General features: G+C 37.0%; 6 protein-coding genes and 2 non-coding genes across 8 annotated transcripts; 5 read left to right on the plus strand and 3 right to left on the minus strand.

Moving 5' to 3' along the window:
• Positions 1-17: 17 nt before the first annotated feature.
• On the plus strand, positions 18-101 carry TRNAL-CAA (transfer RNA leucine (anticodon CAA)). The gene has a single exon. It is a non-coding gene; the product is annotated as a tRNA-Leu (tRNA).
• Positions 102-1133: 1032 nt separating this feature from the next.
• On the minus strand, positions 1134-4567 carry LOC132168021 (rRNA 2'-O-methyltransferase fibrillarin 1). The gene is made up of 7 exons (XM_059579089.2): positions 4369-4567; positions 3630-3955; positions 3300-3395; positions 3094-3171; positions 2831-3007; positions 1594-1662; positions 1134-1477 (listed from the first exon to the last, which is right to left on the minus strand). Exons 1-7 carry the CDS (start codon positions 4382-4384, stop codon positions 1301-1303), a joined length of 939 nt encoding a protein of 312 aa, XP_059435072.1. The 5' UTR covers positions 4385-4567; the 3' UTR covers positions 1134-1300.
• On the minus strand, positions 2272-2344 carry LOC132168326 (small nucleolar RNA snoR60). The gene has a single exon (XR_009438842.1). It is a non-coding gene; the product is annotated as a small nucleolar RNA snoR60 (small nucleolar RNA).
• Positions 4568-6363: 1796 nt separating the features above from the next.
• On the minus strand, positions 6364-10890 carry LOC132168145 (Ribosomal protein S5 domain 2-like superfamily protein). Its single transcript, XM_059579237.2, has 4 exons — positions 10222-10890; positions 9140-9580; positions 6969-7049; positions 6364-6718 (listed from the first exon to the last, which is right to left on the minus strand). The coding sequence occupies exons 1-4, from the start codon at positions 10763-10765 to the stop codon at positions 6627-6629; spliced, it is 1158 nt and encodes a 385-aa protein (XP_059435220.2). The 5' UTR covers positions 10766-10890; the 3' UTR covers positions 6364-6626.
• A 2204-nt stretch (positions 10891-13094) lies between these two features.
• Positions 13095-14785, plus strand: LOC132188466 (3'-5' exonuclease-like). The gene is made up of 2 exons (XM_059602924.2): positions 13095-13247; positions 14288-14785. The coding sequence occupies exons 1-2, from the start codon at positions 13095-13097 to the stop codon at positions 14783-14785; spliced, it is 651 nt and encodes a 216-aa protein (XP_059458907.2).
• Positions 14786-16368: 1583 nt separating this feature from the next.
• Positions 16369-17130, plus strand: LOC132188394 (3'-5' exonuclease-like). Its single transcript, XM_088513949.1, has one exon. The coding sequence runs from the start codon at positions 16369-16371 to the stop codon at positions 17020-17022; it is 654 nt and encodes a 217-aa protein (XP_088370075.1). The 3' UTR covers positions 17023-17130.
• Positions 17131-18968: 1838 nt separating this feature from the next.
• On the plus strand, positions 18969-19994 carry LOC132162284 (Calcium-dependent lipid-binding (CaLB domain) family protein). The gene has a single exon (XM_059572540.2). The coding sequence runs from the start codon at positions 19018-19020 to the stop codon at positions 19846-19848; it is 831 nt and encodes a 276-aa protein (XP_059428523.2). The 5' UTR covers positions 18969-19017; the 3' UTR covers positions 19849-19994.
• Positions 19995-22657: 2663 nt separating this feature from the next.
• LOC132188349 (transmembrane protein, putative (DUF677)) lies at positions 22658-24356 on the plus strand. The gene is made up of 2 exons (XM_088512852.1): positions 22658-22712; positions 23326-24356. The coding sequence occupies exons 1-2, from the start codon at positions 22661-22663 to the stop codon at positions 24354-24356; spliced, it is 1083 nt and encodes a 360-aa protein (XP_088368978.1). The 5' UTR covers positions 22658-22660.
• Positions 24357-25498: the final 1142 nt, after the last annotated feature.

The raw sequence follows: 25498 nt of genomic DNA on the forward strand, positions 1-25498 counted from the left end.
GCACAAAAGCCATCCAAGTCAGGATGGCCGAGTGGTCTAAGGCGCCAGACTCAAGTTCTGGTCTTCGTGAGAGGGCGTGGGTTCAAATCCCACTTCTGACAATTTTTATTTTTCATTCGGGTTTTTTGCTTTACATACACTTATTAAGGTTTTAAGTGTATCCTTAGATTCATAGTCACTCCGTTAATAACACCAGCACAATCAGATTTGCCCAAGCATTCTCCATTACCGCATGTTCAATTTCTTAATTTTGTTCATTTCGTATGTATACTGTGTCAATGCAAAAAAAAAAAAAAAATGAAATTAGTTGTAGGTTAAATACTGAAGGACAGGATCTCACATTCATTGACATTGTTATGCAATTACATCAATTGTCAATGCAAATAATTCCACTACCTATGACTCTATAAGGCGGCGATTAAGTGCTGCTCACCTCACTCCTCTCCTCAATGATGGATGAGTTTTTTTTGAGGACTAGATAGAATGTTTAGAGTTTATACAGTTTCAATAGCTCAAAGTCTTGTCTGTTGACTGAAAAATGCCAATCTTCGATCCAAATACTTATTATTCCTCCAAAGAGGAATAATAACATGGGAGTGAGAGAAGGGGCTCCCTTGGTCGAGCTAGGGAGGCCCTGGCTGCACAACTTGGCCCAGGACGGTAAGTTTATGTCTTGAAAAGTTGCCATCCTCTCAGAACCAAGAATATGGAAGGAAGCCCTCACCTAATGAATGATCCACGTTATATGGAATGATTTCCGTACCAAAAGAGATTTGTTACTAGATCGTCTTGGACACTGGGGATCTTTATGCCAAACATTCTACTCGAGGAATGATTCACTTCATTCTACCCACCATCTTCACTTCATCATTTTGATTTTTTCCAAAAAAAAAAAAAAAAAAACAGTAGAGAGAAAAGAGATGGTAGGTAGAATGTTAAAAAGCATTCTCCCATTCTACTCGTTTTTGGTGAAAACTTTCAGCTCCATAGTACGCAGTTGACGGAACATTTTTGCTTCTCTCGATATTCTTTGGCATCTTTGCCAGCCCTTTCTCTTTGCAGTAATGCAAAAACATTTATTTGAGTGGCAAAAAGATAAGCAACACCAGACAATGCTTAGGACGACATCGATATTATATTAAAAAGTATCGAATTGATTAAACCACAATAATTAGAAGAGATTGAGAGGAACAATGATGTTTCAATACCAACTATAACCATATATCTTAAGACATGCCCCCACCTCAGTCGGAAAAAAAAACAAGAGAAAAACAAAAATGTGCCCCCACATTTCTACCCTCTAGGCAGCAGCTTTGGATTTTTTAGGGACACGGTAGCCACCAACCACACAAGCATGGTCACGCTCATAGGGTTCAAGAGTAACTTGTTCGAATGGCTTGAACTGATCCTGCTTCAGCTTGTTCACCTCACTCTGAAATACGGCCTCAGCAGGCTGTGTTGAGTCGATACAGTTGGCCTGAAACATACAACCAAATAATCAGCATCAAATTTCAACTCATTGCTCAAGTACATCACTTGACGATTCTATACAATCAGTGGGCATATAGGGGAGAAAAACACGTATCTACGCACCTTAATGGAAATTACAAAATGGCCGCCAGCTTTCAGAAAATATGATGCATTCAGTGCTAGAATCCTTGCCTGTAAAGATTTAAGAAAATCCACATAAAGCAGACTAGAGGCAAGATGGGGAGATACCAGCCCGGGCAGAGTTAGTTGGGGACAACCATTTCCGAGAAGCAACAGATCCCACCAGAGAACCAGGAAAGGAAACATGACCAAAATATATCTGTAAAAGTGCGTACAGGTAGATGGAACCCAACTACTGAATCTCCCAATAAAAGAATAACACTTGATAGCTAGCCATTCATCGTTGAGCAGCCAAAGCTCCGATTCATGTACATACATGATCAACTTGAATAACACTTGATAGCTAGCTATTCATTGTCCGAAAAGTCGAGGAGCCAAAGCTCCGATTCATGTACATACATGATCAACTTGAATGGTGATCCAGAATTAAATTTCAAGTTTCATTTTGCTAAATATAAAAGTACACAAAACAAAGCTCCAACTGCTGTGGAGCTCATACAAAGATTCAAGAACTATCCAGTAAGAGAGGAACTATAAACGGATTCAAAATTTCAGACTAAGGGGAAGGGAGAAATAAAAGACTATGTTAAAGCATATACTCTAGATATAAAAAAACGCATACACACAATAACAATAAAGAATAACGTGACTTCATGAAAACGCATCAGAAAACTCGAGCTTTCATCACCCATTTCGTCTTGAAGGGGAATCCGAGTTAACTCATCATATGCATCATGATTCAGTACAAGATAAAAATGTAAAAAAAAAATTATATATATAAAGCTTACAAATACCAAGTGTAAACAAACACAAAATAATGAAAGAATTATTTTTTGTAGCTAAGCAAAGACAACAAAGGACAAAGGACAACAAAACAGGAAAAACATAAAACCAAGAAAAACACCCGCAAAAACCCAAAAGACAGAAAACACCACCAAAAATATCTAATTATCTAATTTTAGGCAAGTAACAAAATTGCAAAACAACATTCATATGAAAATATGAAAACTCTTCTGAACATATATTCAAAAAATATAGTTTGTCAAGGAACTAGGAACAAGCTTATTGTAGCAACAAGGAACACAGCAAAAAGACCTGGGACATTTCACATGCATTAAAAAAAGACCTCGCCACCACTTCAACAGAAAATAGTACCACCCCCTAGTATCTTTTTAAATTTCTGAGAATGAATTGAGCCAAAAACACACAAGGAGCACACCTGATCTGGTTGGGCAACGTCAGAGAATATCACATCAACCATGCCAACAAGCATACGGTACTTGGAAGGATGTCTAGCATCTTCAATGATTGGGATAACATTGGTACGCTTCTTTGCCATATTAACCAAGTCTCTGCCACTTCTATGAGAAAACTCCACTGCATAAACTACTCCATTCTAGAAGAAAAATTGCTTATTTTTCAGCAACGCTTTCCAATATTAAAAATGTATATTAAATACTACAATATCATATAGGGACTTACAGGACCAACAATGTCAGACACGTGAGAGACGGTGGTTCCAGAAGCAGCCCCAAGGTAGAGAACCCGAGCACCAGGTTTCTTCAATAAACGTATTAAAACATTAATATAAAAACATTTTGATTATGCATATAACTATAAAACTATAATGTATCAAAGACATGAAGAACAGAATTGGGAGTGCATTAAAACATGAAGTAGATACTCACAATCCATATCTCATCAACACCACCAATAATTGCAGCAGCCAACTTCGAACGAAATGGGTTCCAGACTCTGTATTCAACTTTTGTTCCATCCTCATTCTGGAGGAAAAAATGATAATATTTACCAAGCAAGAACAAAAAGTCTAAAGTTCAGCACAATCACGATAGTCTAGAGATGCAATGGGATAGTTTTTCCTGAACCCTTAAGCCATTACCTACTGTTCATGAAGGAAGAGTACATGATTTCTTGGACACAATTTTAACAAAGTAAACTTGAGGGGTTACTTAATCGAACACATTCAAAAATAAAGATATCTGGTGGCAGTAAATAACCTGCACGGAGACCCTCTTCTCATTGTAGACAGCTTCACCGGGGACCAAATTCTTGGTAACAATAGCATCTTCTTTACCCTTAGCGATGAACACTCCCCCGTGCCTATGAGGCTCAACAACGACCTTGCTTCCACCTCTCATACCACCTCTACCTCCACCCCTACCTCTTCCACCACCTCCTCGGCCAGCACCTCGTCCTCCACCACGGCCTCTCATGGCGCTACCACCTCTGTCCCCCCCTCTTCCACCACCGAAACCTCTACCTCTACCTCTGTCGCCGCCTCTTCCGCCTCCAAAACCCCTGCCACCACCGGCACCGCCACGCCCTGCCCAAGATCAACCAATCAGAAAGACCAAACAAAGATCTAACCATAAAAACTCTGTTGGGTCGTAGAGCAAATATACAAAACCATATAAAGCTTACATACTTTGATTTTCTACAACGAAACACTGATGATTCAGAAACAGAAAGTCAATAATACCTAAGAACTCTGTTCGTTAGATGAAAGAAGTTGAGCAAGTGAAATGACTCAAAATCTCACCCATCCGTGCATGATTAATTGTTTATTTTTCGTAACATAAAACAAAAAAAAAAAAAAAAGAGCAAAGGCTTTCAACTACAGAGATTCATAGATACACAACAAATCCGATAATACTGAGTCTGGTAGCGGAGAAATAAGAAACAAGCACGAGAAACCATTACATTAGGCTAAAGACGTTCTAAACAGAGGGAAGTTACCTCGAGGAGGTCTCATTGCGGCTACTCTGAGAGTCGAGAGAGAATGAGAGACAGCGGTTTTCAGCAAGAGAAGGCAGAGTTTTAGGGTTTTCAGCAGCGACTTCTCTATGGGCCTTCGGGCGGGGTTTTATAGACGGACATTAGGGTTTAGGTTTAGGGTTTTTGATGTTTGCTGGGGGAGTCGGATTCCGGTCAATGGCCAAGATGTGTCTAGAGAGATCTTAGGGTTGGGACATTTGTCCTATTAATATAAATAATAATAAAATATTATTAATATTTTAAAAATAATTAAAAAAATAAAAAATAATAATAATAATAATAATAATAATACTTTGAAGCTTTTTTATGTATTTATTTATGCATCCACTCATTATTATTGTTTTTCCTTCCTATCATTTTTAAAAACAAACTTGTGCATTGCATAGGTTTCAATCTTGTATTATTATTGTTTTAGTGTTGGGCTCGAATTTTGATCCCCTCCAATTATAAAGAAAAATGAGTTTCTCATTTTTTTAATCGTAACCGTCAGATGAATCGAAACTCAAAAATAAACAGAATCACATTAGATTATATATCAAATATGAATTAATAATTAATTTTTTAATTCATATTAGATATATAATCCATTGTGGTTGTGTTTGTTTTTGGGTTTTGATATTGGGATATCTTGGACCCTTAAATTTATCTGACAGCTAGAATTAGGAAAATGAGAAAATCATTTTTCTTAATAGCAGGAGGGTATCCGAATCCAATTCTCCACCTTATCATTAACAGCCACATAGCCTTGGCAAACATCAAAAACCCTAAACCCTAATGTCCGTCTATAAAACCTTGCCCGAAGGCCCAAAGAGAAGTTGTTGCCGTCTCTTGCTAAAAATCCCTTGAATTTACTTTTGCCTCTCAAAGATCTTAGTTGTTCATCTCATTTAAAGCGTCTAAAATAAACCATATTTCATAATTTAATGAGAAAGTTACTAAGTAACATAAATTTAATAAGGTAGAAAACTATCATTTTGTTTTATGTCAAACTAGCCGACTCTTTTGTAAAAAAACTCTCTATTATATATATATATATATATATATATATATAAAAGATAAGATATGCCTCTTTTTTTCTTTTTCTTTTTTGTAAGAAGTGAGAATTGTGGCAGTCTTTCAGCTTATCTCAAATGGCTTGAGCATTATTCATGCCTTGACTATATAATTTCAATAGAAGTCTCCCAAATAAATTTCACATTGAACTCCAATTTAAAATAGAGTTGAGCTACATACTGTACCGAATTTTTCTTTTCTTTTCTCTTTTATAAATAATTTTGTATTGAATAAACAAATAATATTTTAAATGATTTGAAAAAATATAGTAGCTCAGTCTAAATTTTTGTTTATTTATGAGTAATTCTACAAACTACTTTTTGTCACATAGTTATTTCACAATACTGATATGACAATTTCAACCAACTATTAAATCAATTAATGAAGAAAAAAAAAATTCAAAGATTGATCACACTAGCATTGTTGGATAGTTGTCGGATAAAAATGTAGAATATAACATTACCTTCCCTTTTTTTTTCTTTTTTTTTATTCATTTCTCTTTTTTCTTTCTTAAATAAAGTTTTTTTTTTCTTTATTTAATTAAAAAAGAAATATTTAAATATATAGATAAAATATGTTAAACTACTACTTACACCAAAAGATTAAAAACTTATAAATTTAATCATTTAATTAATTTTGTTAAATCTTTGCTACATTAACTCCAAAGAGAATTGTCTTTTTGTCCAAAACTACTTTGCTGCATCCCCGTCTCTACTTTTCAAGTTATGCGGGAAAAATGAAACCTTATGAGTCATGGCCAGTGGCCACAGACAGAGCATCATACTATAAACTAGAAAGAGCTCACTTCCTAAAGATAATTTAAAAAAAAAAAAAAATGAAAAGGAGATAGAAGTAGTAGTAGTAGTAGTAGTCATTGAACTAAAGTTTCTTGCCAATGAAGAATGATGCATCAAATGGTAAACTCAGACTTCTATTGATGGGGAGAGAAAATAAGCTAAAATGAGGCAACAACCCAACAAATGTTTGATTCAACAATAATTTCTTTATGCTGATTGCTAAAATTCTAGCAGCACCTAAGAAGCACATTCGGATACAATCTGCATTACAAAATAAACACCAGACCAAACAAGCGTATCTCCGAGCAAAATTGAAGTTCCACAAAAAACTGGTCCTGCAGCAGAGCAAGTTCCAATACAAACCAATAATTAACGCTTGACCCATTGGAAGCTCTTTCTTGCTTTTGCTTTGCCTGGTTTCTTCCTTTCCACCACACGTGCGTCCCTCGTCAAGAAGCCAGCTGGTAAACAAATTAAGTGCTTTAGCAGAAGATCATAACCTAACACATGAAGAGCAAGCAAGACACAAGGCCAAAAGATTCTTTTGCGAAAAAATTGATTGTAAGGTCATGTCAACTAGTTTATAGAATGACCAGAACACACCAAGCAAGCCATTTTTATACAACGGGAGGGGATAAAGCTGGGTTAACAAGCAGATTATGGAATTTTGAGGCACAAGAAAGAATGCTAATCTGCTTTTAGAGATTGTACCATCTTTTAGTGCAGGACGAAGGTCTGGTTCCCAATTTTGCAAGGCCTTGCTGATCCCCAATCGAATTGCTCCAACTTGACCTGTCATCAGGCGCATTTAAATTCTTCTATATTCACAAATAATTAAAAATTGATAGAAAAAAGGATAGTGGAAAGTTCAAACACAATCTACTATAAACTTCGAACACATACTAAAAGTGTGGGATTGAACCAATGACCTTAACCTCCACATTTGGTCCAAACATCATGGCTAGGAAAAAGAAAAATCTAAAGACAAAAATCCCCAATAAAATCCTCAAGAAAGGCAGCAGCTTTTCTGAATAAGGAAACAATGTTGCTGATATTCTGACCTTTGTCAACATCGAACAACCACAAATAAATTATCAATGATACACCAAGCATGCTAAGGAAAATGAAAGATCAATGATACACCAAGCATACTAAGGCAGAGGGAGGAATGTAATTGGAAGTCGGACTGGAGGAGTGCATTTTTTCAGTAAGTATTAAGAAATTTTACTAGTAAGAGGAGAGACGTTATGCGTACAGGATGCATGCAAAAGGTTTCCCTAAAAACTTACAATCCAAAATGTTAAGGAATCTATAAAATGAACAGAAAAAGAATTTTTGTAAGATAAGGAGCTCAAACCAAGTCCATGAGAAAAAAGATTAGAGGTCAGTCTCACACAAATTGAGGAAAAGCAGTTGGACAACCAAGCAACTCTTGAAGATAAGGAGCACACCAGAATCTAAAGACGGATTAGTAAATAATTTTTTTAAAAAGAAAAAAGACATTTCAGTCATGTTTAGGAGTTTTGAGCAGTTTGTGAGCTGTTTTATATTACGAGTCTTATTGTTAATGGGTGTAAGTCTATTCAAACAATGATTTTGAATAAAGAGAGAAGTTTATTCCCAAATCCTTGGTTTGAAGGAGGTTCAGATTCCCTCTAAGAACCTACGCTAAATTACCCCGCTACAAACTTGATATTCAGGCTTGTAACAGTATGTATATCTTCATATACAAATACATATGAGTCACGCAAATTTCATGTATATAATCATAAAACACATCAATGATGCCCCAGTGCCTTATCCAGCTGAGCTGAGTAAAGCATCAGCTTGGTCAAGCTTGGCTTACATGGTTAACAAAATCAAGGATGTAACCAATCCCTTTGAGTTGGGACTAACCCCCATGGCTGCAAGCAAACCACTTTCAGGATATCATGGAAATCAAAGCACATAATGGGAAGTCAAGGTAAAAAAACAAATGTAAGTATGAACATGAGCAATTTCACTTAAGTAGGAACCAGAACCCCTTTCTTTTTTCTTGTATCAATCACCATACCACAACCAAAGTACTACGATAGCATTGCCGATTTAAATAAATAATATAAATAAATAAATAACTGAACATGTACCTAATTGTTAATTATTGATAAAAGTTCCAGTACGGAGTACAAAGATCAAGAGAATTCTTTAAACCATGGGTTGGGAAGAGGGGAAAAAAGGATCACATCATCATACCAAGAGAGGAAATCAACCTAAATCCGTCTTTCAGACATTTGTATCTCCATGACTTCTGACAATATATGAAGGACAAGGATTCATCTTACCCACCCTAGGCACTAAAGTTTAAGACTACACATATATCATTAAATATGTTGATATATCTGCTACTTATAAGAAGTGAAAAACATTTAATTTTTCTTGTTCCTTTCAGATTAAAATCTATCTTTAACGAGCACAGATTTATTCATATGTTAGTCAATAACAATAAACTCAAATTGACAAGTAAAAGAAGAAATAACGGGACTAAATTTGGGGTGTTTGATTAGTCGACGATGGATTTGCCTAATAGAAGTTGAGCAAAGGCAACAAAGAAATGCTGGAACATATCTTCATTCATTGTTCAGTAGCTATGGAGCTTTTAACCCATCCCTTACCTACTGTGGATTATACCTGAATCCATGAAAGACTGTTCAAAAGGTTACAAGTTGGGGGAGGAAAACAGGAAATATGGAAAACAGTGAGGGAAGGGGGGAAAAGCATACAATAAAACAAGATTCTCCTTTGTTTCCTTCGAGCAAAAACTGAACTCAAGCTAATCAAAATGATCATAGAAGTTCAAATATAAAGCTAGAAATAGATTTTTAGCTACGAACACTCAAACTCACCTGAGACTCCACCTCCTTTCACAGTACAGCTGACATCCCAAAGGCCCAAGGTCTTTGTCTCAGAAAAAGGACGCAGGAGAGCAGCACGATGATCAAGCATGGGAAAATAGACATCAAATTGTTTATCATTAACAACGAATTTTCCATCACCAGGTTCAATCCAGACACGGGCTATGCTGCATTTCCTTCTCCCAGTTCCATAAGCTCTACCCTTGTCATCTACTTGTCTCACTCTTGCTTTAGCAACCTCCTCCTGTTTCTGGCGCTCTATGTCTGCTCTTGTGTTTTTTCTCGTATTTTTATCATACCGAATTTCCTCTATTTCACTTAGAGGCGGCAATCCCTCAATCCCTTCAAAGTCCTTTAGGGCAATCAAACTGTCCAGCATTTCATCTGTGATTCCAGATGCAGCAATGAGGTCGCCAAATGCACGATTTGGACCTGCAATTATATACATTTAATCAGTATAATATTCGTTGATAATTTGCAGAGCTGATATCGGGAACATGATGGTTTTCACCTTAAAATTAAGAAGAAGAAAAAATGAGACTCATATTCACTAATCAGAATTCCTAAGCTCCGATCTTAACTAAAAGACTGTACGCCCATGTTCAGTTTCTTTCATTTAGCACTCCACTATCAAAGAGTGCCGTTCAAAAATCCATCTGAATATCCTACTGACAGATACTTGGCAAGATTTAACATCTGCATAAAATTGAAGGCACTATTCCCACTAACAGTCACTGAATCATAATCCACCCCAAGTTTATTTCATCTATAAATTCCATACTTCAAAGTAACATTCAAAATTCAACAAAGTGAAACCCCGTTTTCATTATGCTACCACCCAACAAAGTATCCCCATCATCCTAGGCATCCTTTCTATTCAAAATACCCATCACTCATCCTAACCACCCCCAACGAAGCGTTATCACAAACCAAAAAAGAAAAAAACGTCAAACAAAAGAAACTAAAAAAAAAAAAAAACCACATACGCACAAACTGATAAGTCAAAATTACGAATAATTAAAATTTGTTATCTCGTATGTTATGTTGGCGCAATGTGGGGGTCATTGATGTACCTTTGAGTATAGCAGTGAGCTCCTGCTCCTCCCTCTGGAGCCTCATAGCCTCCTCAGCCCTCTCCTTCTCAGCGTCATCACCCCCAGAAGTAGTACTGTAACTACTCTCAACCCCGGTTTCACCGACCTCCCTTACAACCTCCTCCTTGAAACCGAACAAGTCGTCCTTGTCCTCCTCCTCCACCAAGCTCCAGGGCTTGTACCCCTCCGCTGTGGCCCACTCCTCATCGCCACGCGTCTTTCCCTCGCTTGCTCTCAGCCAAGACTCGTCGTTCTCGGCGGACGGAGAGGTCCCGGCAACGTCTCCGGATTCCTGGGTGAAGAATTGGTCGAATTTTCCCTCGCTTTGGCCGGAGAGATTCCAGGGAGTCGATGCGGATTGGTCAAATTTGCCATTGCCGTTGTTGTCGCTAGAAAAGAATTTGGGGAGGGGAGAGAAATAAGGGTTTGGGGGGAAATGGGAGTGGGGATATGGATGTGATTTGGAGGAGAGTCGGGTCAGGCGACGGAAATGTGAGGATTTGGGGAGGAGACGGGAGAGCATTGTGAGTGACAGAAGCAGAGGAGAGCCGGACGACAGGGTTTGGGGGAGGGTTGGATTTTCGGTAGGGTTTTAGAATTGGGAACAAAGATCCGGCCCGGTTCAACTCAGGCGGGTACAGGATCTTATATTATGTTATTTATTATATATATGTCTATGCATTTTCATGGTAGCTAGATCATAGAGTATAATATGCATTTGTATGTCTAGAGACTAGACATATTTCAGTTGTCAAAGGTAGTTCCTCCCATATTGTATATAACTAATTATTAACCAATTTATTCATATTTGCCTAATTTTTTATTTTTCTGTCACACTCATCCGTTTAGCGTTTGGGATTGCGTTAAAAAAGTGTAATACTATATATATATATATATATATATATATATATATTGAAGTAATTGTTAAAATTATTATTGAATTTGAGATAGAATCGTTAATTATTTGAATATTAATTTCAAATTTAATAATAATTTTAAATGTTAAATAAGAAAATGTGAGAGTATGACTGTGTGTAACATTTCTTTTAAAAAATAGAGGTTGGACTTTGCTTAAAAGCTCTAGTACTGAGAAACTGTTTAGTGTTTGGTAATTGCATGCATGAAGTGCTTTTTGAAGTTATTATATATACTTTGTTTGGTAACGAAAACTAAATAGTGCTTTAATTTAAAAGTTAAAAATGACGACGACAACAACAAATAATAATAATAATAAATAAATAAAGAAAAGGGGATCGAAGAACATTTAATTTTTGATAGCAATTAGCAACCATTTACTAGGAAAACCACTGGAATATGATCTTCATCAAAATCTCAAGATACCACAGATCGATGAAATGAATCAGCTAATATTTTTGTAAAGCCAGGCAATGCAAATATCAACAAAAGCAACATTCAACTGATCATTTTCGGGTAAATCCGATATATAATTGGGTTCTTCGGTGATGCTCGGTTGCTGTTTGATCTTTTTTCAAGCCAATAGTGGAACATCCGCATGACATTAACTAGCTAATTAATATATATACCCACGCATATATATATTTCATAAACCTTTAATATGCCTCTGTTTGTTCATATTAATTTGGTGCTCAGAACACACAAACAAGCAAGCAGATCGAGTTTCTTTTTAAGATCATGGTAACAGAATCTGGTGCGTCTAAAATTTCTTGATTCTCTTTTTTGCGAGTACATATAGGGTGAAACTCTTCCATTCAAACAAAATTCAGAACATTCACTAATAAGTAATAGCAAAAGCTCATTACTGCAGAACTTTGCTGCATGCATGAGAAGTATATAGTTTGTCACTGCATTATATATTCTCTGTTATACAATGTCAGATGAAATAGGGAAGGAAAAAACAAACAAATGTACGTACGTACGTAGTTAACCTTTCCTTTCTTTTAGACGATTGGGATCGTCTTGGAAACTTGCAACGGGAGCAATTTTTTTTATTAGTCTTCACTCTTTACCCAAAAAAAAAGGCTTGTTTTATGGGCAGTATCCTAATTACCTGTTATACAAGTTATACCACGAAGGGAATCTGTTCTACTAAATCACAAACATCATCATGATAATATCTTTCCAAAAAATAAAAAATGATTATCTCAAAAAGTTTGAGGCCGTACATATGCAAGCACATCTTTTCTGTTGGAAGTTTCACATTGCCGGGGTATTAAGGAAATGGGCCATTTATAAGGATGAGGGGAAGCCTCAACTCTTGAGTTAGCTTTTAGGTTGAGTTAGGCCCAAAACCCATTTCTAAGATGCATATTGTTGATTGCATGTTTGCCATAGTATCAGAGCCGAGCCCAATTAATTAGTTGTGGCCCACTATCACCCATTGTCGCATGTGTTGGCTTGAATGTCCTCTGGTCACATGTGAGGGAGCGTGTTGGAAGTCTCACATTGCTTGGATATTAAGGAGATTGGTCATTTATAAGGGTGAGAAAAAATCTCAACTCCTGAACTAACTTTTGGGTTGAGTTAGGTCCAAAAACTCATTTCTAACATTCATCTTGTTGATCGCATGTTTGTCGCTTTCCCCATATGTTGTACTTAAAGCACACTTTGCATCAGTTATTGTGTGGCACACAAAAACGTACAAGATGATTACTTCATTGAACAAACTTCAATGTGAGGCTTCAAAAAAGAGAGAACTGATCGATGTGATGGATAGAAGAATTAGTTGGAACGCCTACTTAAGACCGGCCACATATATTCGATGAAGAAAAGCAAATTAAAGTTCAATTGCATTGATGATTTTAAGGCTATAAATAGCCAAAGCTAATTACGGGTAATTTCATATCTGATCGAGTAATAAGAAGGTAGAAGCCATGTTTGGTTATAACAGAAACCCCGCCAATACCGTAACTTTCAACCCTACCACCTCCAAATACTGTGTCAACTTTGCTGGGAAAACCATAGAAACAACAGTCACAGACAAAGGTAGCACCATAGATGAATGGGTTCAGCAGTGGCGGAGCCACGTTGGTGGTTGGGGTGCCGTGGCACCCCCAACAATTTAAATTTTTTTTTTTTTTTTTCTTTTTCCCTACTATGTGGCTACTTCAGGAACTTATTGGGGCTGGATTTTTAGTTTTTTACCACTTACCAGTGACACTGAGATATCCCAAGATTTCTGGTCCCCATCTTTATTGGCATATTCTTTTTCTTCTCTAGTTTTTAGTGTTAGACATGTAATTATTTCTCAATTCGGCTAACCTAGTTTCCCAAATCAAACAAACAAAAAAGAAAAGAAAAAACACAATCTAGATTAAAGGTTTGTTAAAATAAAAATGGGTTTTCAGTGACTGAATAGTTTAGGTCACTCACTGGCACATATATATATATATATATATATATATGAATACAAATTGCTGCTAGGAGACTAATGGGGATCACAACTGGGACTCCCAGTTGTAGAGTTTGGCATTTTTTTTTTTTTTCATTTCATGGGTGGTCATGAACTACAAAGTATGGATTTTTGTGTTTTAAAGTGTAAGAATCTGCTTACTTTTTTTATTCCGGAAGTGTTATATTGCTGTTGTTGTGTTATATTAAGATATTGTTTAAACTCTTTAGGCTTTGATCAAATTAAGAGAATAATACATGTTAGTAATTACCGAACGAGCATTTTCAACTATGAAAATTGTTAAAATACAACTTCACAACAAAATTGAGGATGATTTTCTTGCAAATAGTTTAGTTCTTTATATTGAAAGAGAAATTGCTGAGAGCTTCGATTTAGATTCGCTACTTGATAATTTTGTACTTCTAAGAGATCGTAAAGTGTAGTTCTAGACACTTTTTTTTTTTTTTTTTTTTAGTATTTCTGTCTTTTTGATATAGTGTCGACATGTTACATTTCTAATATATCAATTTGAGCACATATTTATGAACTTTTATAGATTTTTTTTTTTTTTTTGTGTGATGCATATATTGTGTGAATTACCAAATTTTCAGAGCACAAAAAAAATTTTAGCGGCACCCTCAATGTGAATTGTCTGGCTCCGCCACTGGGGTTCAGGAAATCCTTTCCATGTGCGATGGAAAACCCACTGTCGTTGGCTTAGACATTGAATGGAGGCCTCATCCAATCCGTTCAATGAGCAACAAATCTGCGACCCTGCAACTTTGCATTGATGAAAAGTGCCTCATCATTCAACTCTTCTATTCGGACTACATCCCCGAGTCCCTGAAGAGCTTTATGATGGACTCCAACTTCATTTTTGTTGGGATTGAGGTTGATGACGACATAGCCAAGCTCGACAATGAATATGGGCTACCAAGTAACAAAAGCGCCGACATCCGTGAGCTGGCAAAGGCACAATGGCCGGGCCGGTTTCGTAGGCCTGGCTTGAAGGATCTGGCTTTGGAAGTTTCGGGGCTTGCTATGAAGAAGCCTAAGCATGTGTGCATGAGTAACTGGGAGGCAAGGGTGCTTAATGAGAATCAAGTTGAGTATGCTTGTCTCGATGCCTATGCTTCTTATAGGGTAGGCCACAAGCTTCTCTTTGAACTTTGAATTAGTCTAAGGGCCGGGGATAATTAATAAGCTTTTGCAGATGCTTGCTTTGCAGTTTGCACACAGTCGATCGGTTTTATGTCAATGGTGTTTTATTTTTATTTTTTAATGTTGTCTAATTAAGGTCTTACTCTTAGCCTTTTGAAGTGTGAGCCTTAATTTGTTTAGTTTGTTTTATGAATGTTGGAGGTATTTCTTTTTCTTTTTAATTTGCAAATCTTGTCTTCATGATAATTAATGAATGGTATGGTATGGTATTGTCAGGCATTTGTTTCGACGCACCTCTCTTATCCTCCATTAATGCTCCTGTCATTCACCTCTTAATGCTTTATATCAAGAGATTTAGCTTACATGCTGTTATTAAAATAACAATATGTATGATGTACTTTAATCAACGGTCAATATTGAATTTCTTAAAATCTATTTTCATTTTCTCTCTCCTATTAAATACTTTTAAAATTAAGTCAACTTTAAAATTCAATATTGACTGTTGATTCAATTACAGCATGTAAGCCGGATCCATCAAGAAGAGGAATCTCTTAAGTGGTCAAATTATTTCAATTCGTCGATGGCAAAAATACAATTCTTGGTTCACAAGAGGACTAATCTTTTTCAGCATGAAATATTCTTTGTTGAGTGTTGATAGAAGGTATTGTCCGTTGATATAGAAGGTATTGGCTGTGAGATAGTTTAGAATAAATTCCACTTTTTTTTTAATTAAAAATATTGGTTTAAAGCGAGATAAAAATATGTTGTATAACATTAATTATAGGTTGGTATTTATACGTCTATTCATGGTGGATCATCTTTTAAAATGGAAAATGGAAAATGGAAAAATATAACGAGTACATGCCATTTATAACTTGACAGATCTCCAATTCTATTAGTTGTTTGGCACCAATTCTGGATGAGTTGGATATTATAAGATCGTCGCCTTCTAGGATAATGTGTTTTGGTTTTTCAATACTTGGATTTACATTAGAGTTATTTTGCTTTCATTAATTGAACCAAGACTCTGTATGTGTAGACAATGCAGTAGACATATTTCAGTTGTTCAAGGTGGTTCCTCCCATATTGTTTCACTTCATGGTATTAGTGTTTGGAAGCATTTCCATTTTCTTCCCTATTTTTCTCTCCCGCTGTTTAGTTTTCTCTAGCTCCCCTGTTATGTACTTGCGAAAATCCCTAAACTTCCACCTAAAAATATGGGGGACACTCAATGAAGTGAATCTATTCTACTAGTACTACAAAGTTACACTAACATGATAATCTCTCAAAGTTTGTGATTCTATCGAGGTCGTTCGTACATATGCAAGCATATTTTTTTTCCCCATATGTTGTACTTAAAAGCATACAAGAATTGGTTCCTTTGAACAAACTTCAAAGTGAGGCTTCAGAAAGGAATATTATTGTACTGATCATGCGATGGATAGAAGTTGAACGCTTTAAGCTAAGACCACATTCGATGAAAAAAAGCAAATGTTTTAATTGGATTTGAACGCTATAAATACCCGAAAGTGTCTGTAAATGTTTCAAGGCAAAGCTGAGGGTTAATTTCTTATCGGAGTCGTAAGAATTTAGCCATGTTTGCGACATTGAACAGATATCCCACCAATACCATAACTTTCAACCCTACCACCTCCAAATATTGTGTCAAATTTGATGGGAAAACCATAGAAGCAACAGTCACAGACAAATCTAGCATTATAGACGAATGGGTTCACGAAATCCTTTCAATGTACGATGGAAAACCCATGGTAGTTGTTGGCTTAGACATAGAATGGAGGCCGAATTCATCACGTCAAGAGAACAACAAGGCTGCAACACTTCAGCTTTGTATTGGTGAAAAGTGCCTCATCGTTCAACTCTTGTATACGGACTGCATCCCGCAGCCCCTCAAGAGCTTTTTGATGGACTCCAACTTCACTTTTGTTGGGGTTAGGGTTGCTGATGATATAGCCAAGCTCAATGATGATTATGGGATAGAATGTAACAAAAGCGCCGACATCAGTGAGCTGGCAACGAGACAATGGCCGGGTCGTTTCGCAGGTAAGCCTGGCTTGGAGAGACTGGCTTCTGAAGTTTTGGGTGTTTCTATGAAGAAGCCTCCGGATGTGCGCTGGAGTAACTGGGATAAAAGGGTACTTGATGAGAATCAAGTTGAGTATGCATGCATCGCTGCTTATGCCTCTTATAGGGTAGGCCACAAGCTTCTCCTTGAAAATCCGAGGGGATAATAAGCTTGTACATATGCTTGGTTTGCACACGGCTGGTTTTAAGTCGATGGTGTTTGTTCGTTTGTTTTTTTATTTGTTTCTTATTTTATTTTATAAATGGTATCAGGCGTCTGCTCTTTGATTTTTGCCTAAAATGTTTATGTTGTCTAGCTAATTAGGTCCTACTCCTACCCTTTGGCCACTCTGGCCTTTTTTAAGTGTGAAACTTGGTTGTAATGGCAACTTCCGTTTGGTGTGCTTTAATAATTATTGCAGGTGCTTCTTTTTCTTTTTCATTAGCAAAAATATATACGTTGGCTTAATTTTTCTGAAAAAACTAAGGTCTTGATATAATGATATGATATTGTTAAGCATCTCTTGGGGCGTAGTATGCCTCTTTCCTTTCATTATGGTATTAAAGCAGAGGTTATGAGTTCAAACTCTCACTCCATCAATTCACTCCGTTTTAATTTAACATTTTACTTGTTGAGCCTCACTTAGATACAAGATAACTGTAAAACAAATCTAGAAAACAAAATAACTAATTTAGTTAAACAGTCAGTCAGCAACCATCTTCAACTAACATACATGCATGTGCACCAGATTGTTTCTTCTGATACAGCTTGCCTGTGAGTTACACTTTTTGTTAGTATGATATATTATATGAATAAAAGGGAAGGTCTTGTGTGGGACATAAGGGATCCGGGGAAGGTTAAACCGATCAAATAGAAAAGAAACTTTCAATATTTTTTGGTTTTATTTCTTTGCTTGTGATACTTGTTTTCTGTTTTTTTGTTTTCTTGCCTTCTTTAAAACCTTCCTTATAAATGAAATTAATCTTCTTTTTGACACCTCTCTCTCTCTCTCTCTATCTCTTGAGTAAGAATTTAATTTTTCCTTTTTTTTTTTTTTTTTTTTTTTAATTACTTTTAGATCATAACGCTGATTTCTTTCTCTCCAACTCCAGCGTAATAAGAATGAGGTAGATAGAAAGAAAATGTAGTGGCCGGCAATAGACAAAGAGACCTCATAAAATTAAGGGCGGACAATGCGTGGCCTTACTTTTACAACAATTGGAGCATTCATTGTACGTCCTCCAGGCTGCAGCTAATCAATTATCAACTTTCATTTGTTGTTATCTCAAATAATTTTGGTGAGTTTAAAATCAATTAAAATACCAAGTTCATCAGCTGAGGGAGTATCCAAAATCCATATTTAATTACGGTGTGAACGCATGTTGTTGAATGTTGACTGGCCGGGTCAGGGAGTCACATGCCCGGATGGTTGATGCCGAGATGGTTTGTTCCGTGGGAAACCATTTAAATAACATTAGTTGTTTGAGTAGTGTAAGTATGACTCTAATATAGTTTTTAAATTTATTATTGGGCTTATAATTGATCACTATTAAATTTTGATTAAATTATAATTTTAAAGGTAATTACCTTATTCTTGAAATAAGGTAAGAATAATTTATAAAATTACTTATTCTCTCTAGACGAGTAATTATTTCCTAATTGAAATTTAATATTATAGTGTTATATACTTGAATTTTTTAAATAAGATGTCAACATAATTAATACATGATATTATATAATTTTTTTTTTTTTTTTAAACGGCATTGTCATAAAAAATATATATATATTTAAACTAGTAATTTCTACCTCTAAAATGTGTCCCCACCATTAATAGTAAAACACGTTAATAAAAGCGTTAAAAACTACTTTGAAAGTTGCTTAGTGGTTAAGCATTCGCTTGTCCTATTTAACCCCTACCCCAAGCATTCACCACCTAATTATGATAACCTTATCGTAACTTCCTTTGTCCAAAATACCCTTTCATAGACATTGCCTGCACTTGCCGGCCAATTTTCTTTCATAAAGTGTAAATGCTAAAGGGTAATTGCGTACTTTGACAGAACAAAATATTCTTTCTGGTGCGGGTGACATCGTCGTCTTTTGGACCTATAAAAACAGCTCAGCGGAATTGCAACGCAACATTGCGCTTTCAGAAATCAAAATGGCGTCTCGCTACGAAGTCGAGGTGAAGATCTCATCGGCCAGGGACCTCAAGAACGTCAACTGGCGCCACGGCCCCATCAGGCCCTACGCCGTCGTTTGGGTGGACTCCAAGAACAAGAGCTCCACCAGGGTCGATGAGGGAGGCGATACTTGCCCCCACTGGGACGACACCCTGGTCATCCCCTTGTCTGGCTCCGTCGACGACTACTCCTACCTCTACATCGACATCGTCCACGCCGGCTCCGAGGAAGACACCAAGCCGCTCATCGGGTCGGCGCGCCTCAAGCTGACTGATGTCCTCGACGACGTGGGCTTTGGCGAACGCGCCCAGCGGACCTTACAGCTCAAGCGACCATCCGGTAGGCCCCACGGCAAGATTGAGGTTAAGGTCGAAATCCGTCAGCCACGATACCGTGCGCCGGACCCATACTACGCACCGCCTTACGGGGTCCCACCTCCGTCGGCTTCCCGATCCGTAGAGTACGCTCCTCCGCCGCCAACCTATGGTAACCCATACGGCGCACCACCACACGATCCTTACTATTCGGCGGCCCCACCGGCTGGGTACCCCTACAGTGGGTACAATGCACAAGCACCAGCACCAGCACCGTACGGTCAGCCGAGTTACGGGCAGGAGGAGAAGAAGAAGAGCAGCAAGTTTGGTATGGGAACGGGATTGGCTGTGGGGGCGGTGGGAGGACTGTTGGGTGGGCTGGCAATAGCGGAAGGAGTTGATTACGTGGAGGACAAGATCGCTGACGAGGCGGCCGATAGGGTTGAGGATCGTCTGGAGGATGACGACGCTGGCTACGACGGCGATGACTTCTAAAAACTGGAGTCGCTGGAATGTGATGTGCTGTGTGGGGCCCTTTCTCTTTAATGTCTTTGTATTTTCTCAAATTTCCGATTTATCTTTTTTCAGTGACTAGGAGTGGAGCTAGGGTCACATGACTGTTTTTTTTTTTTTTTTTTTTTTTTTTTCTAAAAAATAATAAAAATAAAAAATAAAAAATAAAAAAGAAAAGAGTGAGTAAAGCGTCCTTGTTAACATGATCCTCGAATTTTCTGAGCTTTTCTTTATTTAAATTAATTTTAAATAAGAAAAGAACATTAATTAATGTCATGACTCACGTCCTCATTAAACAACTTTTAAAGAGAAGGCGAGAACGCGCAGTCGTTATAACGTCATTGAGTGAGACTGCGCATTGCGCAATGAGCAAGGCAAGACTCCGAATCGCACGTTTATTTGTTTTTTAAATGACAAATTGACTTGTGTGTGGCTTATTGTAGCGTGACGAAAGAAAGAATATGGCATAATCATCTACTTGCTTTGTAGTGTGGGGAACACCGTTTTTCAAAAGATGGAATAATGCTCGGATATGCTGGCTTCGTGTCGCAGCGAATCCAATGGTGTTTGGATGCAAGGACGTGGTCAAGATCGAGGAAACTTCTTTAGTCCTAGTATTGCCCCTCCCTAATCTCATATCATATTTATTGTTTGAATTATGTACCAATTAAAGTCAAAAATATAAAAAAAGTCACAAATAGTGAATCATGAATAGGTGGATACCAATTTGAATTTGATTAGTTTTCAAAGTAAAGTAGCATTCCATTCCGATCCCATCTTTAATAATTTCAAACGATACCAAGTTCAGTGAAGTAAAAGATGTTGGAGAGAATATTTGATTAATAGAATATATGTAAGCTGGAATCATATCTTCATTGCCTGAAATCATCACTTTTATGCATTTTTGTGGTCTCATAAGATTTTAAATTAATAATTTTTATGCAAATGGGTGTTTTTCAGTTACAATTGCTTGCAGTGAATGGAGTTCTTCCATTTTATCCTCTTTAATTATTGATACTCACAGCCATGGGCCATGGCGTATAACTTAGGAATCTGAAAATAGAATCATTCACACTGCAAGTAACTGTTGCATCATTCATCATACGCATCATTATTTTATTAATTAATTCATTTAAAGTTTTTTTTAGTCTCTTGTTTGCTATTAAATTAACTTGTTTTGTACTATTTTTTATGATAATTAAATAATAAAAAACATATATGACTACTTTGGAAGAGTAGTGGGGTATTAAACTCTATTATAGAAAATAATAGGAACAAATACAAAATAAATTTATGTGATTAAACTAAATTATAAATCGTTCCCTATTGTATAAAAAATAATTTAAATATCATTGGGAGTAGGCCAAAATAACAATAATTAAATTTGGTCAAAGCACTTGACATTAGTGTGCCACATCAATAACAATAAAATGATGACACATATCACTCTTAATAATATATATATATATATATAACCAAAAAAAAGGAGTGGCATGACTGCCAAACGGCAGCTAGCCCATGGGGGAGGGGCAAGCTACCCCAGAGGTGTGGCCTGAGAAATCTGTGGGCTTTCATTCTTCGAGTAAAAAGAGTCGATAGGGCGTTCAAAAAGGTCATCAATAGAAGCCGTAAATTATGGTCATAAACCGAGGCTGACTCCCAAGTCAGAACCATGCTAAAGATTTATGATTTAATTCATATTGTTCTACGGAAATTAATGTGGGCTTTGCCTCATCCGAGTTTAACGTGTGAAAGGCCCGGGCCCATGTCCAATTAGACTTGTGCAATCACTTCTTTCCGCTTGTTAACAGCACCCTCTTTAATTTTCCTCTTCTTTGCTACTCTTGGTGGCTGCACTGGCTGGTGCTGTGTCTTCCCTTTTTCCTCTTGTTTGTTCGCATGCACATATGTTGTTTGCTCTATTAAGAAATCAGAACAAAAAATACCAACTATCCCATAACGTGTCCCCGTGGGTCTTGATTTTATTTCTTTTTTTCTTTTCTTTTTTTCCTTCTTTTGTTTTTTTTTTTTTATATACAAAAGGGGACATTATAACTCCAATAAAAAAATAAAAAAAGTAGGGTACATTAATCGAATTGAAAGATTTAGAGAAACATTACAAATAGGATGGTAGACTAATGGGTAAGTATAGTTTATCCTTTATAATTTTTTTTTAAAAAAATATTGATTATGTAATCTTTGAATAAAAAAATTCAGAACATTAATAGCCAATTACGTTCTTAATATAACATGGATTATAGCCAGAATGTTGATCTCTCTTCTTTTTTCTTTTTGAGGTCTATGATTGCCGTGCCATGCGTCATGAATCTCATGATCATCATCATCTTGTTTCATATGAGAACTTGTCCTTGAAGTTGCAACTTTGGCAACTTCTATTGCTTCCATCCCCGATTTAACGTGGAGCCACAAAGAAAAACAAAAAAAGTATGCATGTGGCAACGTAGGGAGAAAATCCTACACTTTCCTTATTAATTAATTAAAGCATCCATTGCTAGTGCTAGATAAGGCTTCACGTGCACTATATACAATATCAGGTTTTCAGAACTTAGAAGCAAATCCATGCATTTCCCTTGCAAGCAAACGCAAAAGATAAATATATGTTTATGCTCGACCTATAAAAACAGCCACCTTTTTTCCCTCTTATTTATTTCCCACCCCTAAGAAGAATTGAACCAAAAACAGCTTCGTATTCTCAGCTTAATTACAAGATCCAAGAATTTATTTTTCCGTATTGTTTCTAGCTTTGAAGTTTGCATTTAAGAAGGCGGTATATATGAGGAAAAGAAATATTAGTGCTCGCATCAGAAACTTTGTTTCTTGCACGGGTAATCATTTTCTCCCATTTACTTACTTCCCTCTCGTGCTTTATTATTGTTAATTGACATGTTAAATGTTAATGAACTTTGGCCTACGAGGGTCTGAATTAGGTGGTCATGGGCCACCAACATTAAAGGAAAAAAACAAAACACCCTACTTTGGTATCAAAATTAAACCATATATAGGAAAGTGATTAGAGAGAAATACAACATAATTATAATTGTTCATTTTTAACTCAAAATGAAAAAGAAATTACGAAGGCATGCATGCGGTTCGATAATAATAAGAATTGGGCCACTCCGATTGCTCATAATAAATGTAAACAATAATAAAATTCACGAGTACGATGATACGAAGAAATAATTACTTGTTATCTTTCACATGCCTGGATCTGCACGAAGCATTAAGGCATGTGGTCCATATACTCCTCATCTAATAATGTGTTTGCTTTCTGCTACTTACCAAATCAGAATTAGTACTTTTATTAATTACTTTCCAATTAAACAAATGTTGGAGTTTTATGAGTAGTTTATCATATATTACTGGTTCTAATTAAAATATCATGAGTCAATATCTTGATCTCCATGGTTAATTAATGTTTGTTGTTTTGTAAAAATTCAGCGGCGTCTGAGAAGTCTAATACTGACCATAACCTCTCAACCGCTGTGGACATCCGTGCGGAATATGCGAATGCCTTCCGTACCGAATCATACCTTGACTTTTGGACGCATGTCATCACACTATCCCGTGCCAATTCTACGACATGTAGTATTCCAACAACTGCTAGTCGCCTCCCATCCTATCGGCTCTTCATGGAGCACCTCCTGGATCCGGACCAACCCACAGTTACCCGTATTCTAGCCTTGTCCCGTATTCGACCTGTATACCGATCTATCCTTTTCGACTATTTTACCCAAACCGCTAATGCTTCTCTCTTATGTGGCATTCTTTTAAAAGATATCGATCGTATACGTATCGTGCACCGCTCTATTAAAACCACCCTTCAGTCTCTGGATGCAACAAACTTTTCCCTGGTGCTGACCCGTTTACCCGATTTCATCAATCCATTTGTCTCTACCGCTTCCTCACCGACTCGGGTTCGGGCTGTTCGAGCCAGTTGCTCCGGATTGCTAAAACAGCTGGAGTCAAGCCGTGACAAGACTCGAGCCAAGCTTCGGCTGGCAAATGGATTAAAACGTGGCTCGGCTATTTTTCTCGTAGCATTGACGGCCTCACTAACTGTAATCGTGGCGGCTCATGCGATAGCACTGCTTGTGGCTACGCCGGGACTCATAGCGGCTTCACTTGAGCTGGCTTCAGTAAGGAGTCTAGCTAGGGTGACGGCTCAGCTGGATGCAGCTGCAAAAGGGACTTATATACTGAATAGGGACATGGATACAATTAGTCGGCTAGTAGCGAGGCTGAACGACGAGCTGGAACACATGCGTGCAATGGTTAAGTTCTGGGCGGAGAGGAAAGAGGACCGGCTTGAAGCGAGTGATGAAGTGGCGCGCCAGCTGAAGAAGAACGATTGCAGCTTTAGCCAGCAGCTTGATGAGCTAGAGGAGCATTTGTATTTGTGTTTCATGACCGTAAACAGGGCTAGAAATCTTGTGATAAAAGAGATGGTGGACCCCGGGCAACCTAGTTGAGTTGCCCATAACCAAACAAGTATCATCCAATGTTACAAAAAAAAAAAAAAAAAAAAAAGTATCATCCAACTAGCCAAGGAGTAATTATTACAGACATTAATACTTTTTTGTCAGGTTGTGCAGAATAGACCACAGATTCACAGGCCATGAGTCATGACCAAACTTTTACCCGTAAAAGAGGCCATTGATTTAATTGGTTATTTGGTAACTGAATTATCAGCTTATAATTATATATAATTATAAATATTTCTTTATTATTTTGTTCTGCTGCTGATTTTGATGCTTTGGCTTGTTGGACTACTACTTTGATTATTCTCATCTAATCATCTGGATTGCTTCATGTTTATATAACTCCCCGAAATTGCATCCCGTCCAGCTACTACATTACAGTCAGCACTAATATTTCCATTAAGAGATTAGAATAGAGTCGAAAATATAAGAGATAACAAAAAAAATCCTCCAATCTTGAGAGATGCAGAGTTGTTGAATATCACATTAGATGAATTGAATTATTCGTAGAGACAACTAATAAGGCTGCCAAAGCTTCTCCAAAGTTTGAGAGGCAGGGAGGATTGGTTTGGGATATCAAACGAATAATATGGCCCTCATGATTTCTGTAGACATTAGCCTGTGCTGAGATGGAATTCCAGATGGGTGTGTCCAGACTCGAGAGTGGCAAAAAGCATTTGTCAATTGCAACTAGGACAAAACGATGGGATGAAAGAAAGAAGTGTATATGAAATTAAGTTCAATCATATATACCTGCAGGGCCGCCAACTTTCACTAATTAGAAACCATACAATAAAAATACAAAAGAAACTTCCATAATAGAAGCCACGTGGTGGCTATCAATTATCAAATTCATGGTGGTGTGGAGAAGGAGAAGTCTCCTTGTACAAATCTCATGGAAATTGATGTTGATTAAATGTCATCATATATATCCATATAAATTAGGGAAATTAAGAGCTATCAATCTTTCCATAAGTTAGTGGTTACGTTGGTTATGTAATTAGTGTATCCAAGAAATGAAGGGTGAGAGTAGGCCGAATCTTAAGAAAATTGGTCCACCTAATTCAAGGGTCTACATCAAAGGGTGAGAGTAGGCCGAATCTTAAGAAAATTGGTCCACCTAATTCAAGGGT

The sequence above is a fragment of the Corylus avellana genome, chromosome 2 (genome assembly GCF_965113065.1).
Source record: "Corylus avellana chromosome 2, dhCorAvel1.hap1.2, whole genome shotgun sequence".
Taxonomy (NCBI): Eukaryota; Viridiplantae; Streptophyta; class Magnoliopsida; order Fagales; family Betulaceae; genus Corylus; species Corylus avellana.

Bases quoted from the DNA above. Each gene is read 5' to 3' on its own strand.
- LOC132188394 (XM_088513949.1), top strand. From the start codon at position 16,369: ATGTTTGCGACATTGAACAGATATCCCACCAATACCATAACTTTCAAC.
- LOC132162284 (XM_059572540.2), top strand. From the start codon at position 19,018: ATGGCGTCTCGCTACGAAGTCGAGGTGAAGATCTCATCGGCCAGGGAC.
- LOC132188349 (XM_088512852.1), top strand. From the start codon at position 22,661: ATGAGGAAAAGAAATATTAGTGCTCGCATCAGAAACTTTGTTTCTTGC. The intron at 22,713-23,325 runs GTAATCATTTTC...GTAAAAATTCAG, and splicing joins AAACTTTGTTTCTTGCACGG to CGGCGTCTGAGAAGTCTAAT.
- LOC132168145 (XM_059579237.2), bottom strand. From the start codon at position 10,765: ATGCTCTCCCGTCTCCTCCCCAAATCCTCACATTTCCGTCGCCTGACC. The intron at 9,581-10,221 runs GTACATCAATGA...ATATAATTGCAG, and splicing joins GCTCACTGCTATACTCAAAG to GTCCAAATCGTGCATTTGGC. The intron at 6,719-6,968 runs GTACAATCTCTA...TTTGTTTACCAG, and splicing joins TCGTCCTGCACTAAAAGATG to CTGGCTTCTTGACGAGGGAC.
- LOC132188466 (XM_059602924.2), top strand. From the start codon at position 13,095: ATGTTTGGTTATAACAGAAACCCCGCCAATACCGTAACTTTCAACCCT. The intron at 13,248-14,287 runs GTTGGTGGTTGG...ACTGGGGTTCAG, and splicing joins TTCAGCAGTGGCGGAGCCAC to GAAATCCTTTCCATGTGCGA.
- LOC132168021 (XM_059579089.2), bottom strand. The intron at 1,663-2,830 runs GTGTGCTCCTTG...AAATCTTTACAG, and splicing joins ACGTTGCCCAACCAGATCAG to GCAAGGATTCTAGCACTGAA. The intron at 1,478-1,593 runs GTGCGTAGATAC...TGTATGTTTCAG, and splicing joins ATTTTGTAATTTCCATTAAG to GCCAACTGTATCGACTCAAC.